We start from the raw sequence: 13,261 nt of genomic DNA, 5'->3' as shown, positions 1-13,261 counted from the left end.
GTTCATCTCACTTCAATCCATTTAAAATAGGCCTTTAGCCAATGAACTTAAATATTTATTATCAACTTATTCATTTAACTTTGTTTATCTATTATGGGGATTTGCATAAAACACACAATTCAAATGATTAGGAAATAACAGATTGTATTTCAGGTCATAATTCATTTCTCTAATATCTATTCTATATCTGCTTCAAACAACTCGATTTATTCAAGTTTCTCACCAAAACTATATTTCACAAGATTACATTTGAAGACATCATTATAACGTTATAATTTACTACTGTCCAATATTAAGTTCTCTGAATGGAGTTTGAACGCATCACTATGTAACTAAACAGAAGCTCCATACAGTTGCAAGTTGTGTTTGCTGTCAGTGTTAACGTTACTAGCTCTCCTCCTGATTTCATTAAAGGACTTGTTGTTCACATGTATTATTATCAGAGTAGATAGCATCAAGGTCGATCTTCAGATTGCATGTTTCTACTAAATTTAGGCCGATGACGATCGTCACACTATGATGGTTAAACAGTTTAATTAATCTGACATTCACATGACTCCTTGGTATTTTATATCCAAAATGTTCCATCACTGCTGATTTAAAGCACTTTTGCACAGGGTGAATATAAAGCTGAAATGTTGGTTCCCTCTGAAATGTTTACTGCACACTTCGGGTGAGTAGCATGACTTTAAAACACACAAAACAAACCGGTGCACACCGATTGTTAACTTGACTACTAAGGAGGAGATTTCAGCGCACACACAAACGTGTCTCAATGCAGGAAACAGTACAACATAAATATCGTAGCTTTTGTCATGGTTAGGAAACCATGACCTATGACACTGCAGTTGCTCGTTTAATCCCAACATTCCTAACAATACATTTAACTTAATAAGTGCTCTTCAAACTTAAAAAATGGGTTATAGTTTAAAGATGGATACTTTGGCATTCGTGTATCTATACAATATTGTTATCCCCCCACCCCTAGTTTTTACAAAGCTGATAATTATAATCATTAATGATAATTATTTATTATGGTGATCCAACTTGCAATCCTCCAGAACGCTATCATGCTTCATTGCAGAATATTGGCACTGAAACTTCTGTTTGATTCAGTTGAACAAGTGCATTTTCCAAGTTTTTAAAAACAGAAATACCATCCAACCTAACCAGCAACTCAAACAATATAAGAATCATACTATAAATGTGATTTCAGCTATAAAACATAAAAGAGGCCCTAAAATGCTGTTCTACTCTTTCCCTCTCCTTTAGTGTGTAGTATATATATTTTTTTTTACAGGTAAAAGTTCCTTAGAGTTGTAAAGCCTGAAGTCCACGCCTAAAAGGAGTTACCCTGTCCCTCAGAAACACTGCTCCTGAGCTGACTGAAACGGCTCCATTGAATTGTTGCCTTCACTTTGGTGACATTATGAGTCATAAACAAATAGACCTCCTACCGGCTAGTTCAGAACACCCTCAAACAAAGCCAGAGAGACGGGAGCTGGAGCTCCATCCAAAGAGTTCGGTTTGCGACCGTCACGTGGAGAAGACGCAGTGGTCTGCTCTGAGAAAGGAAATGTTCTTTGTATGGACCACCAAAAGAAAGATGACCTGAAGAACAAGTGGATACACTTCATATTTAAATCAATTCAACTTTCAAACTGGACACAGTTCACAGATCTAAAGACTTACTGCTGAAGGACGATGCTGAAAGTTCAGGATCACAGCCTGTAAGTATGATTTATTATTTGTAGATGTGTAATGTTTAAAACAACCGAGGTAGCTAACGTTACTGTGTCCAATGGCTTTGCTACTCAGCTTTAGCCCCACTGCTAACACTGTGTAGAATGTTTTATTGAATATTTAGATCTTGAATAGAGTTCGAGTGAGGAGGTGGGTTTGTGATTAAAGCTGTAGTGTTACATCGGCTTTCCACTCCAGTCCTTATGACTGTGACCCCTTTGTCATGAGGCGACTGTCATGGAGGCCGGTCTCTGTAACCAACAGTGTAGCTGTTCTGGAGCTACACAGCCGGGCTGTATTTGACTCTTTGAACATGCACAGTCCCCACTCCTAAATGCCTCTTCCTTTTGCAACTTTATCTGCCTGAGTTTAGCTGTGAGCCGGGGTTTTTCGTTAACTCAACCTGGTGCAAAAAAAAAAAAAATCACATCTCAGTTGGAATGACAATTGATTGGTGTAGTGACTGCTTTTATGGGCTGCTGTTTCACACACTTTTTTGTAATATTACTCAAGGGTCAGTTGCAAAAAGGAGAAAATCCTGGTCAACTAGAGGGTTGTGAAGAAGTCACCTCTGACAGACATCATCGCTGGAGGCCTTCCACTGCTTCATCCTGCGTTTCGCCCCCAAGAATGAGGTTTTCACTTTCATGGAATGTTGTTCAGGTAATACATACACTTTACATAGATTATATAACCTCTTATAACAATGTGACTATTGATGTGTTACAATTTGATTCTATAATTCTAGGTTGTGCCTTTTCATTTATTATAATGAAAATGAGGACCGTGAGCAAGCAACAGCATCTGCAGGGACAGCTGTCTACAAGGTTGTGTTCCCCAAGTCAAAGAATTGTGAATGCACAAAAAATTGAACATGAAATGTGAATTACCATATACATATAAATAAGGAAAGAAGCATACTTAATTCAAAACAAAAAAAGTGACTTTTTAAATGCTAGGTTTTTACAGATACATGAATAAACTGATGAGGCTGGTATTTGAGGAGGTGTTTGAAGACCCAACTCCATTTGTTGAGGTGTTGCCAGTATTGCCTGTATGGAGAAGATCATACATCATTACCATTGCAGCTAAAAACTATCTGTACAGTATAACAGTTTTTTTAAAAATATATTTATATATACACACAGCGGGTAAAATAAGTATTGAACACGTCACCATTTTTCTCAGTAAATATATTTCTAAAGGTGCTATTGACATGAAATTGTCCCCAGATGTCGTTAACAACCCAAGTAATCCATACATACAAAGAAAACTAAACAAATAAGTTCAGAAATTAAGTTATGTGTAATAAAATGGAATGACACAGGGAAAAAGTATTGAACACGCTTACTGAAATGTATTTAATACTTGGTACAAAAGCCTTTGTTGGTAATGACAGCTTCAAGACGCCTCCTGTATGGAGAAACTAGTCTCATGCATTGCTCAGGTGTCATTTTGGCCCATTCTTCCACACAAACAGTCTTCAGATCTTGAAGGTTCCGTGGGCCTCTTCTATGAACTCTGATCTTTAGTTCTTTCCATAGAGTTTCTATTGGATTCAAGTCAGGTGATTGGCTGGGCCATTCTAGCAGCTTTATTTTCTTTCTCTGAAACCAATGGAGAGTTTCCTTGGCTGTGTGTTTGGGATCATTGTCTTGCTGAAATGTCCACCCTCGTTTCATCTTCATCATCCTGCTAGATGGCAGCAGATCTTTATCAAGAATGTCTCGGTACATTTTTCCATTCATCCTTCCTTCAATTATATGAAGTTTGCCAGTGCCGTATGCTGAAAAACAGCCCCACACCATGATGTTCCCACCTCCAAACTTCACTGTTGGTCTGGTGTTTTTGGGGTGATGTGCAGTGCCATTTGACCTCCAAACATGGTGTGTATTATGGCATCACAAGAGTTCCATGTTGGTCTCATCTGACCAGACTATATTCTCCCAGTATTTCACAGGCTTGTCTAAATGTTGTGCAGCAAACTTTAAACGAGCTTCAACATGCTTTTTCTTCAGCAATGGAGTCTTGCGTGGTGAGCGTGCATACAGGCCACGGCGGTTGAGTGCATTACTTATTGTTTTCTTTGAAACAGTTGTACCTGCTAATTCCAGGTCTTTCTGAAGCTCTCCACTAGTGCTCCTTGGCTCTTGGACAACTCTTCTGATAATTCTTTTCACTCCTCTGTCAGAAATCTTGCGAGGAGCACCTGGTCGTGGCCGGTTTATGGTGGAATGATGTTCTTTCCACTTCCGGATTATGGCCCCAACAGTGCTCACTGGAACATTCAGAAGTTTAGAAATCCTTCTGTAACCAATGCCATCAGTATGTTTTGCAACAATAAGGTTGTGAAGGTCTTGAGAGAGCTCTTTGCTTTTACCCATCATGAGATGTTTCTTGTGTGACACCTTGGTAATGAGACACCTTTTTATAGGCCATCAGTTGGGACTGAACCAGCTGATATTCATTTGCACTGATAAGGGGCAGGATTGCTTTCTCATTACTGATAGATTTCAGCTGGTGTCTATGCTTTCCATGCCTTTTTGCACCTCCCTTTCTTCATGTGTTCAATACTTTTTCCCTGTGTCATTCCATTTTATTTCACATAACTTAATTTCTGAGTTTATTTGTTTGGTTTTTTTTGGGTTGTTACCGACATCTGGTGAAAATGTCATGTCAATAGCACCTTTAGAAATATATTCACTGAGAAAAATGGTGACGTGTTCAATCCTTATTTTACCAGCTGTATATATATATTTGAAAAGAAATAAAGGAATTTCAAGGTAAAAATTACAATTCTAATTTCTTCATTAGTTCTTATGATCTTGGGTTGTAATGAAACATTTGTGTTCAGATGTAGTTTACACAGATTTCATTCTATGTAATAACTTACTATTCTTCTATTCTAGGCCTCAAACATTGATAGTCAGCTCTGTATATGTTGTGGATAATCTGAAGGTTGTATGGATTCACACAGGTTGGATCGAGGACAGGATGGTGAACCATGCATGTAAGAGGGACTGGAACCTGGTTCATTCATCTCAAAACCTGACGACAGAGGATGAGGAAAACAAGACACTGATTTACAAGAAATACTGTTATAATGAAGCAAATAAGGACTCAGGAGGCAACATCAGTGCACAGGACAAATATTGATCCAGGAAGCAACAATTTTCCTCCAGATAAAACGGTGTGATCATATTGTTGATTACAAACATAATAACAGCCAGGAGGGGATTGTTAAATGCAGCTACATTTTGGCAGAAAGGTTACAGTTAAGATGACATTTTATTGTTCTGTTGTTGTTACTGTGTAGTGCTAGTGTTTTTACTGTATACAACACAAATCTGTAATCTCTAAATCTGCTGTGCTCTACATAATATAACCAAAGTCACTAATAAAACATGTTTGTATTTTAACAAGGAACATGTGTTAGTAGCTTACTTCCAGGCAACATATGTGTTATTCTTAGCTTCTTAGATAAAGAGAAGGACTGTTTTACAGCACATCATAGGCCTAAAGTCTAACGGTGTGTGCTACTGTTGGTGTTAGTTATATAGCAGATATTTCGCTAGATACATATTGCAGTAATGTATTATACTGTTGGATACCTCTCGTATTTCTTGGCAGCAGACGTTTTCAACTTCTTTCCGTTCTGCCGCATTTTCTGCATTTAAAGATCTAAATAAGTAAAGAAAGACAAAACGTCCGTCAATCACGGATGTTTGTCACTGCGATGTAAAGAAATCAAAGTTATAACGTTACATATCAAATATAAGACAGCAACAACATAACAACTTACCACTGTGAAACGTCCTGTTCCAGTCCTGGATGTGATGCTGGTTCGGGTTTCTATAGCTGACTCGTGTTCATACTGATACGGCAGGACAGATGCTATCCTTAATCTAAACTATGACCGTGTTTTTGGCCGCGCAGTGAGCCTTCGGAGCTGAATTCTGTTTATGGTTAGGGGCGGAATGTATGTATGTGGGGAAGCTACACGTAGTAAAACATGCAAAGTATTAAAGCATCAAACCTCTTCATTTCTGAAGATGAAAATATACAAAGATAATCTACAACGTCTGCACCTTTGCTGTTTTTAAGTTTAAATGCTGAGTATAAAATCACTAAGCCAATTATATCTTGACAGAGTTTGATTACATAATTGAGTACTCCCACAAGATTAAAAATTACCTTTTCATGCAACATTATAATTATTCTGTAATCTCAGGTATGGATTTACTACTTGCATTTTTATGTAAAGCATGAAACATTTACTTGTAATGAAATATGCTGTATGAATAAAGTTTTCTAGTCATGGCTTACAACAAGACATACTGTATATTCATCATTTTCTGTTTGGTAACAGTCGTCATACATAAACTAGCCTCAGTGTTTCTGCAGCTAGCCAGTTTCATAATGAAAGGCCCGGGGTGAAGGTGGCTGGTGGCTCGCAGCTTCGGCGTGAGCTTCTCATCTCCTCTTACCTGGACCTTGCCGCTTCCGGGGTAAATTTAGTTCCCTGAAGAAATCAGTTTCCCATTGTGTACTTCATTGATGGAATAAGCTGGTCTCTCCTACTGCAGAACCAGGCAGGCTGTGCTTACATGTACCAGAATGCATTGGGCGCTACGTCTGATAAAGAAATCAAACTCACAAAATGGCAAAATAACAAAAATCAGCAACTGCGGTTCGGTCTAAATAAATCCTTAAAAAACTACACCAGCTACAACAAGAGCAGCAATGACCTTCACTTTTACCAAAGGACTCTAGTGGCACTCTCTAGTTCTTCTGTATACCACGGGGACACAGAAGTGTGGGAAACACTGTAGCCTGTTTTGCTGCCGCACTAGCCACACACCAAATGTAAGGAAGCCTGAGAGCAAGTTCAGACAGTCAACTCATATCCGCCACTACACTCATATTCAATTCAATTCAATTCAGTTTATTTTGTATAGCCCAGAATCACAAATTACAAATTAGCCTCAGAGGGCTTTACAATCTGTACACATGCGACATCCTCTGTCCTTCCCTCATATAGCATACTCATCTCACTGCAACAAATATCCAACGCACTCTTTCGATTTTGGCAGTGTATTGAGTCTACGTTCCTCTAGAAGGGAAGTCATCTATGTGAGCCCCCTTCCCTATTGTGCTTCTTTTTGCAAGCAGTACAAATGTGGTACGTGTATTTCATGCTCAAAACATCCACTCCAGGTGAGTTGGCTGACTTGACTGATGTAATCATATGACTTCATGGGCACAGAACAATCCACATATTTTTAATTGATGAAGCTATTTGTAATAATCACCGTCACAGGTCATTTTTTCTGCCTTGTCACAGGTGTCTGACTTCCCAGAGGAGCAGCTCTTGGTAGCGGTGTTCCCAGGAGTTCCAACAGCTGCTGAGCTCTTCCTGTTACCTCACAAGAACCAATCGGAGGGCAAGAAAAAGAGTGAGGAGGAGCTGGAGCAGGTATGGGTGACAAGGATTCTATTTTATATCACAAATGTAGAAATTATATCGAATAAATCTCTCTTTGTCTGTCAACACCATGTTGTATGTGATTAACAGGTATCCGATATAATTGTAAGCGCGCTGAACCAAAACCTGGTGGAGTTCGAGCTGAAGCCTGGTGTAAGGGTGATTGTGTACAACACACAGTTAACACTGGGTAAGAAACATTTGCTTTCACTGCTTTCAATACTGAAATGAAGTTATCAACCATTAAATTCAACATGCACGGGTCATTTCAATAAGGCCTAATCATTTACTGTTCTTCATTTTGAACTGATACTGTAGTAACTATGTTTTGACAACAAGAGTTTTTCTTTGGTCCACCACTTAATATTCCTGTCGGTCTGCCTCCTTTCCAGGCACCAGAACACAGGGGAGTATGGGGGGAGGGGGGATTTCAAGTGGAGCTCCTTGAGACGATCTTTTATGACCGCCATCAAAAGCTGAACATCTGTTCTATTTCTTCAATCACCATCCAACCACAAAATGGGTGTAACACTGAGTATAATTATGTTAATTGTTTAGTCCTTGAGAAAGAACACTGTACAATTTAAGGGCAGAAACAAAATTCTGAATTGCTTAAAGAGTCAGTCCTTGGATGCTGAAATGGGAAGATTGATCGACATTCGACAAACTTAAAAATGCTGTTGGAAGTATCAAATCAATGCTGGATTCCTGGATTCACCTTTATTGTAAATAACGTGGCTGGTCTGGACAGCTCTACATTTGTATTGGTATTGGTAGTCCTCAGCACTCCTGCGTCCCACTGCTGGACAGATATACTTAGGTTAAATTATTCTCTAGCCGGTTTCATTAGGCACATAGTCTCTGGAGGCACACAGCCATGAGTTGTCTGAAGCTCAAAGTATTTGCAGCCTGGCATGTGCTGCTCTGTGACATTCTGTGGTGTGCTGCACTCTAATGACATTGGAGGTGTACCCAGCTGGATCCCTCTTTATATTTCACCTCCCAAGAAAAGGTCTAAAAAGCCTTCAAGCTGCCTGAGAAAGGTCAGCAGCATACGCACCACTGTCTCTGAGCCGAAGGGCTCGGGAGAAGCACGGAAACGTTGGAGAATGCTATGTGATTTCCCTCCAAAGACACAAATGAATGCACTCTTCAAAATAATGATAGGAATTTAAGGTGGATGCCTTAGAGCACCTAATAAGTGCTTGTTTGGTTGGCTTCTTGTTTGAGGTGAATGTAAGTGCATTTAACTGTTTCAAATCCACCTGGCATGGAGATTTACCTGCTGCTGTCATCTTCTTTGTCCATCAATAGAAATAGCAATTACTTATTACAACTTATGACATTTGAGATATTAAAGATAAGTGCATCATCATCTCATAATGTATTATCATCATTCTATATATAGCTGCACGGTGGTGTAGTGGTTAGCACTGTCGCCTCACAGCAAGAGGGGCCTGGATTCAATTCCTGGGCTAGACAACCTTCTGTGTGAAGTTTGCATGTTCTCCCTGTGTCAGCGTATATATTTTCATCTCAAGTTACAGTTACAACATGTTTACATGCATTAATGCTCATAATCCTCCTTGTTTTTCTCATCCTGGCTGTCCTGCAGCACCTCTTCTCACCCTCTCTCTGAAACGCTCCCTTGTAGCTCCTCCCTCCAGAAAGCAAAGTCTGCTCTGATTGGTCAGCTAGCCCGCTCTGTTGAGATTGGTCAATGTTTCACATTTCAAAAACTCTTCCTCCGGAGCTTCAGCCGGAACGAGTTTTACGTCACTTCCGTAACATTGTGACCTCATAAAGTTACAGAAGTGAAGGAGATAATTCAATGGAGCCGTTTCAGGTTTCTGAGGGGGAGGGTAACTCCTTTTAGGGATGGACTTCAGGTTTTACACTCTACGGACCTTTTACATGTAAAAAATATATATAACACACTAAAGAAGAGGGAGAAAGTGGAAATAGGGCCACTTTAAATGTACCAGATGTAGCCAAATGCTTAATTAGCAAAACCTAGTAAAAATGGTTATAAAACGGCTTTCAACACTTTAACTTCAATTAAATCCTCACATACTTGACTTGTTATCAGGGCTAATGTAGGCCTACATCCATTTACATCACATTTAACCAAATAGCTATTCGGGGGCAGGTTGAGGCAAACGGTAAAACCAAACAAAAAGGCAGACAACAACATTAAAGCATGTTTTATAATAGCCAAATGGTTCCTGTCCTCTCTCCCACAGCACCGTTGGTGGACTCTAACCCCCGACACAGCAGCTCCGCTATGCTGATGCTCCTCTCGGTGGTGTTCCTGGGCCTAGCAGTGTTCCTCATCTACAAATTCAAGAGGTACCAACCTTTATGATTACTTCGACCTGCTGCACTTAGAAGGCTAGTATATATCTATTACCATAGTGTCCATTATTGATGATACCAGATGAGCAGAGTCTGGCACCAATCAATCAGTCGTGTTTGGATATTTGATTTGACAAGTCCCCATCGAGGTTGTAGACAGGCTCACACACAGCAAGCAGTGATAAAATGCAGAGAAAACCACCATCAAATGGTTTAATATGCGGTTGCTGTGCCTTGGCTGTTATTTGCTGAATAAATTATTCATACTCAAAATGATTCTCTTGAAGAGTCGCAGGGAAATGGAAAAGCTGTCATTAATTATGGATATGAATTTTTTCCCATTAGTCTAAAGCGCATGCATTTTTCAAGAAATCTCACAGTTGACAAAACAGACCAATTAATAACCAAAATGAATAGTAATTGGAAATAAATTAGATAGTGACTAAATAAAGATGTATATTAAGTGTGACAAATGCAGATGGGAAAATATACCAATTTTACTGTAATTTGCGTAAAGATCAGTTACTGAGGTATGACTTTAAAGTTGGAGAGCCAGTAGCACTGCTGTCTTTGAAGTTAGTAGAGAATTGAGGGTTTGTCATCTCAAACTTATTTTGTTCCAGTTGTGCAAACATATATACAAAAATATATACATATTTCTTTCATTCTAATAAAAAAATGTATCCACTAGATGGTTTCTAACATAGTCCTGAGGCTCATTTGTTCATCTCTTCTTCTGTAAATCTTTAGAAAAATACCTTGGATCAACATATACGCTGAGGTGAACCAGGAGAAAGAGCAGGAGATGATTGGCTCGGTGGGCCAGGGCGACAGCACGCCGAAAATCACTCTGAGTGAGTTCTCCACATCCAAAGAACTCATGGAGAAAGAACTGGATGCCAGGGTGAAACGTAAGTGAAGAGCTATCGTATTCAGGTGAAATGGTGTGTGGAATCAAAACGTTTACTGGCTGACATTACTGAATGGGATTTTGGTCTGGTCTGATACAGAACATTTGTCAGCATAAAGTCAGAATAGGCAGAATAAATGTGTGCAGAGTTGGCAACTTAATCTCCTTCCAGCATTGTTAATTAAAAGGAGAAGCAGCCGCAGAGTAGAGACCTAGTGGAGCATTGCTGGAATCTATCCATCACTATGTTAAAACCCAACCAGGAAGGTTTTGACATATTGAAGGATAGATTCCAGTAAGGCTTGCAGTACTGAGAACAATAAATAATTAATAAAACCAACATATTTAAGCCTGCAGCCCTCAGATTCAATAAGCCAGAAGGAGCACAGAGGCCGCGACCTTAATCACTTAACTATTTGGTCAAAATATAACTTATTTAAAAATAATATTTCAGTCCAGCACAAAGAGAAAAACCATGAGCCCATTGGCTGAATGCTGCTTACATGATGCACAGAGTCTGTTTTGTAGCTTTCCCAACAGAAAGCAGTACAGGTCATCTGGCTCAGAGATAGCTGATGTGTTCACATTCAGAATAACAAATCACTGAAACAGGTCTTGCATAGTAGTGGACCCTCAAGCACCAATATCATCAGTATTTTGCTTTATTGCAAGCTTAATATTTCCATTAGGATAAATACCCATTGTTTTGATTTACATCCAGCTGTAATCATCTTCAGATTAGCAGCAGCAGTAGTAGTAGTAATATTAGTAGTAGCAGCAGCAGTAGTAGTAGTAGTAGTAGTAGTAATATTAGTAGTAGTAGTAGTAGTAGTAGTAGTAATATTAGTAGTAGTAGTAGTAGTAATAGTAGTAGTAGTAGTAGTAGTAGTAGTAGTAGTAGTAGTAGTAGTAGTAGCAGTCAGTTAAGCAATCTTGGAACAGCTTGACCTGATGACTGAAGTTGTGGCTCTTACTGAATAGAAAAATGTAATAATAAATGGTGAATAGAGTGCTATACTAAGAAGGTAAAAAATACAGTACTCTGAGTATAATTTGGATGAATAATTTGAAAATATACACTGGAAAAACTATTAATAGAATAGAGACAATCATTTCATTGCTTTAATACATTTGTTCTAACAAGCTTACGGAAAAAAAGACAAGATTTAAAAATGTCAGTAGAAAGGAAGCTTGCTGCAAGAATCAATAGTATATTTAAAAATAAAAGGTACCCTATGGAGTTTTTGACCATTAGTGCTATGAAGCTTCACGTTTGGATGTGTCAACTTCGGAATCAGCATTTCTCAATATTTTCTAAGATTTTTTTTGACCAAACAATTAACTGAAAAATCATATACATTAAAGGGTTAGGGGTTGGGGTTAGGGTTAGTGATTTGGTATTGCACTTCCATAAAGTCATGGCGGAGAGATCTTGGCAGGAATGGTCGTAATCAGTGCAGAAGAGGAGAGCTATCCTTAGTTTTAGTCCTCTATCACTGGGCACTCCTTTCCCATAATGCAACTCAAAATTGTCTTTCATTAGACCCTACCTGCCTAGCAAAAGCCCACAACTTTCAAATTCAAGCCCCAGTTCATCATGCAGGATTTCTTACAAATTTGTGGTGTCCAAACCCAGGCCGATATAACCCTGATGACATCATATGTGCAAAATCAGTGGAGTTCCCCTTTAATCTGTGGCATTGATTCTGTTCATTCATTTAAGCCATAAATATTAACAGCTTCTCACTTGTGCCAAATAATTAATACATTTCAAAACTGAAAGTTATTCCTTCTGTACGTCTGTGTGTTCAACTAAAGGCCTTTACACAGCTGGAGCGTTTTCTACATGTTATTTAATTCGGACGTCAATGTATTTTTAGAACTGTTGTTTTTGTTGACAGTACTTTCCCACATAATGCAAATATTACTTGACAAATTATCTAATTTTCAGAACAATGTTTTTGCACCACGAAATGAGGCATCAACCAGTCGCTGTGTGCAGATTGGGTTGAGTCGCAACAAGTATTTGAAATTCAAAGCAAACTGAAGGCTCGCTATTCTGAACCAAGACAGCACACTTTGTTATCCTTCCAATTTTGACAAGGGCAGGACAGACCAGATCCACTTCTCCGATCCTAGCCTTTCACAATAAAAGCCCTAGATATATAATACTCGCAGGCGAGTATTTGGCATTTTTGTGTCATTCATCCGTAATGTCGGCAGTGTGTAAAAGCCTTTAAAAGTGTTATAAAAAAAGGCACATTTTTAGTTATGCCCACTTTTGTACTTCTCTGCTATTTCACAGCTTCACAGCCTTTGATAAATGAACATTTCAGAAATTAACATGAGGTGTCAATGTCAAAGAAGTTATTTATGTTACAGGCATCAAAGTGCCAACACATAACTAACTATCTTTGTTCTTCTTCTTTGGTTTCATCCATGTCTGCTCAGGAGGAGTTGGAAATGCCTGCGAGAGCACAAGGGAGATTCCAAACTGTACTAGCGTGTAAAGCCGGAGCAAAGTATTACAGTGTCGGGGGTTTCTCTTTTTCTGTTTTGTAATTCTCAACACAGCTGATGTTAATAGTTTTCTAAGGGACCTCATTTATACAGACTTGCACGGATGCCTCGTTCAACAAAATCCATGCAGCAAATGTCAAGTTACTCAATGAGATCATTGTATTTACTGGCAGTTTTGTGGATGTAAGCTACATAACGACATTCATTTGCAGATTGAAATATCTTTCGTCCAAACCTATGAAGAGTTA

The 13,261-nt window shown here is 38.8% G+C and overlaps 1 protein-coding gene across 1 annotated transcript in view; it reads left to right on the top strand.

Moving 5' to 3' along the window:
* The window catches only part of sorcs3a (sortilin related VPS10 domain containing receptor 3a), a 239,875-nt gene extending 226,864 nt beyond the window's left edge, over positions 1–13,011 (top strand). Inside the window, exons 23-27 of the mRNA XM_054603842.1 lie at positions 7,088–7,219; positions 7,319–7,418; positions 9,472–9,577; positions 10,334–10,494; positions 12,945–13,011. Coding sequence (XP_054459817.1) covers positions 7,088–7,219; positions 7,319–7,418; positions 9,472–9,577; positions 10,334–10,494; positions 12,945–13,003 — 558 coding nt within the window. The 3' untranslated portion in view covers positions 13,004–13,011. The remainder of the gene's footprint in view (positions 1–7,087; positions 7,220–7,318; positions 7,419–9,471; positions 9,578–10,333; positions 10,495–12,944) is intronic.
* The last annotated feature ends 250 nt before the right edge of the window (positions 13,012–13,261 follow it).

Source organism: Anoplopoma fimbria, chromosome 9, assembly GCF_027596085.1.
Source record: "Anoplopoma fimbria isolate UVic2021 breed Golden Eagle Sablefish chromosome 9, Afim_UVic_2022, whole genome shotgun sequence".
Lineage (NCBI taxonomy): Eukaryota > Metazoa > Chordata > Actinopteri > Perciformes > Anoplopomatidae > Anoplopoma > Anoplopoma fimbria.
Note: the sequence above shows the minus strand (reverse complement) of the source record. Positions and strands in the feature narration are given on the sequence as shown.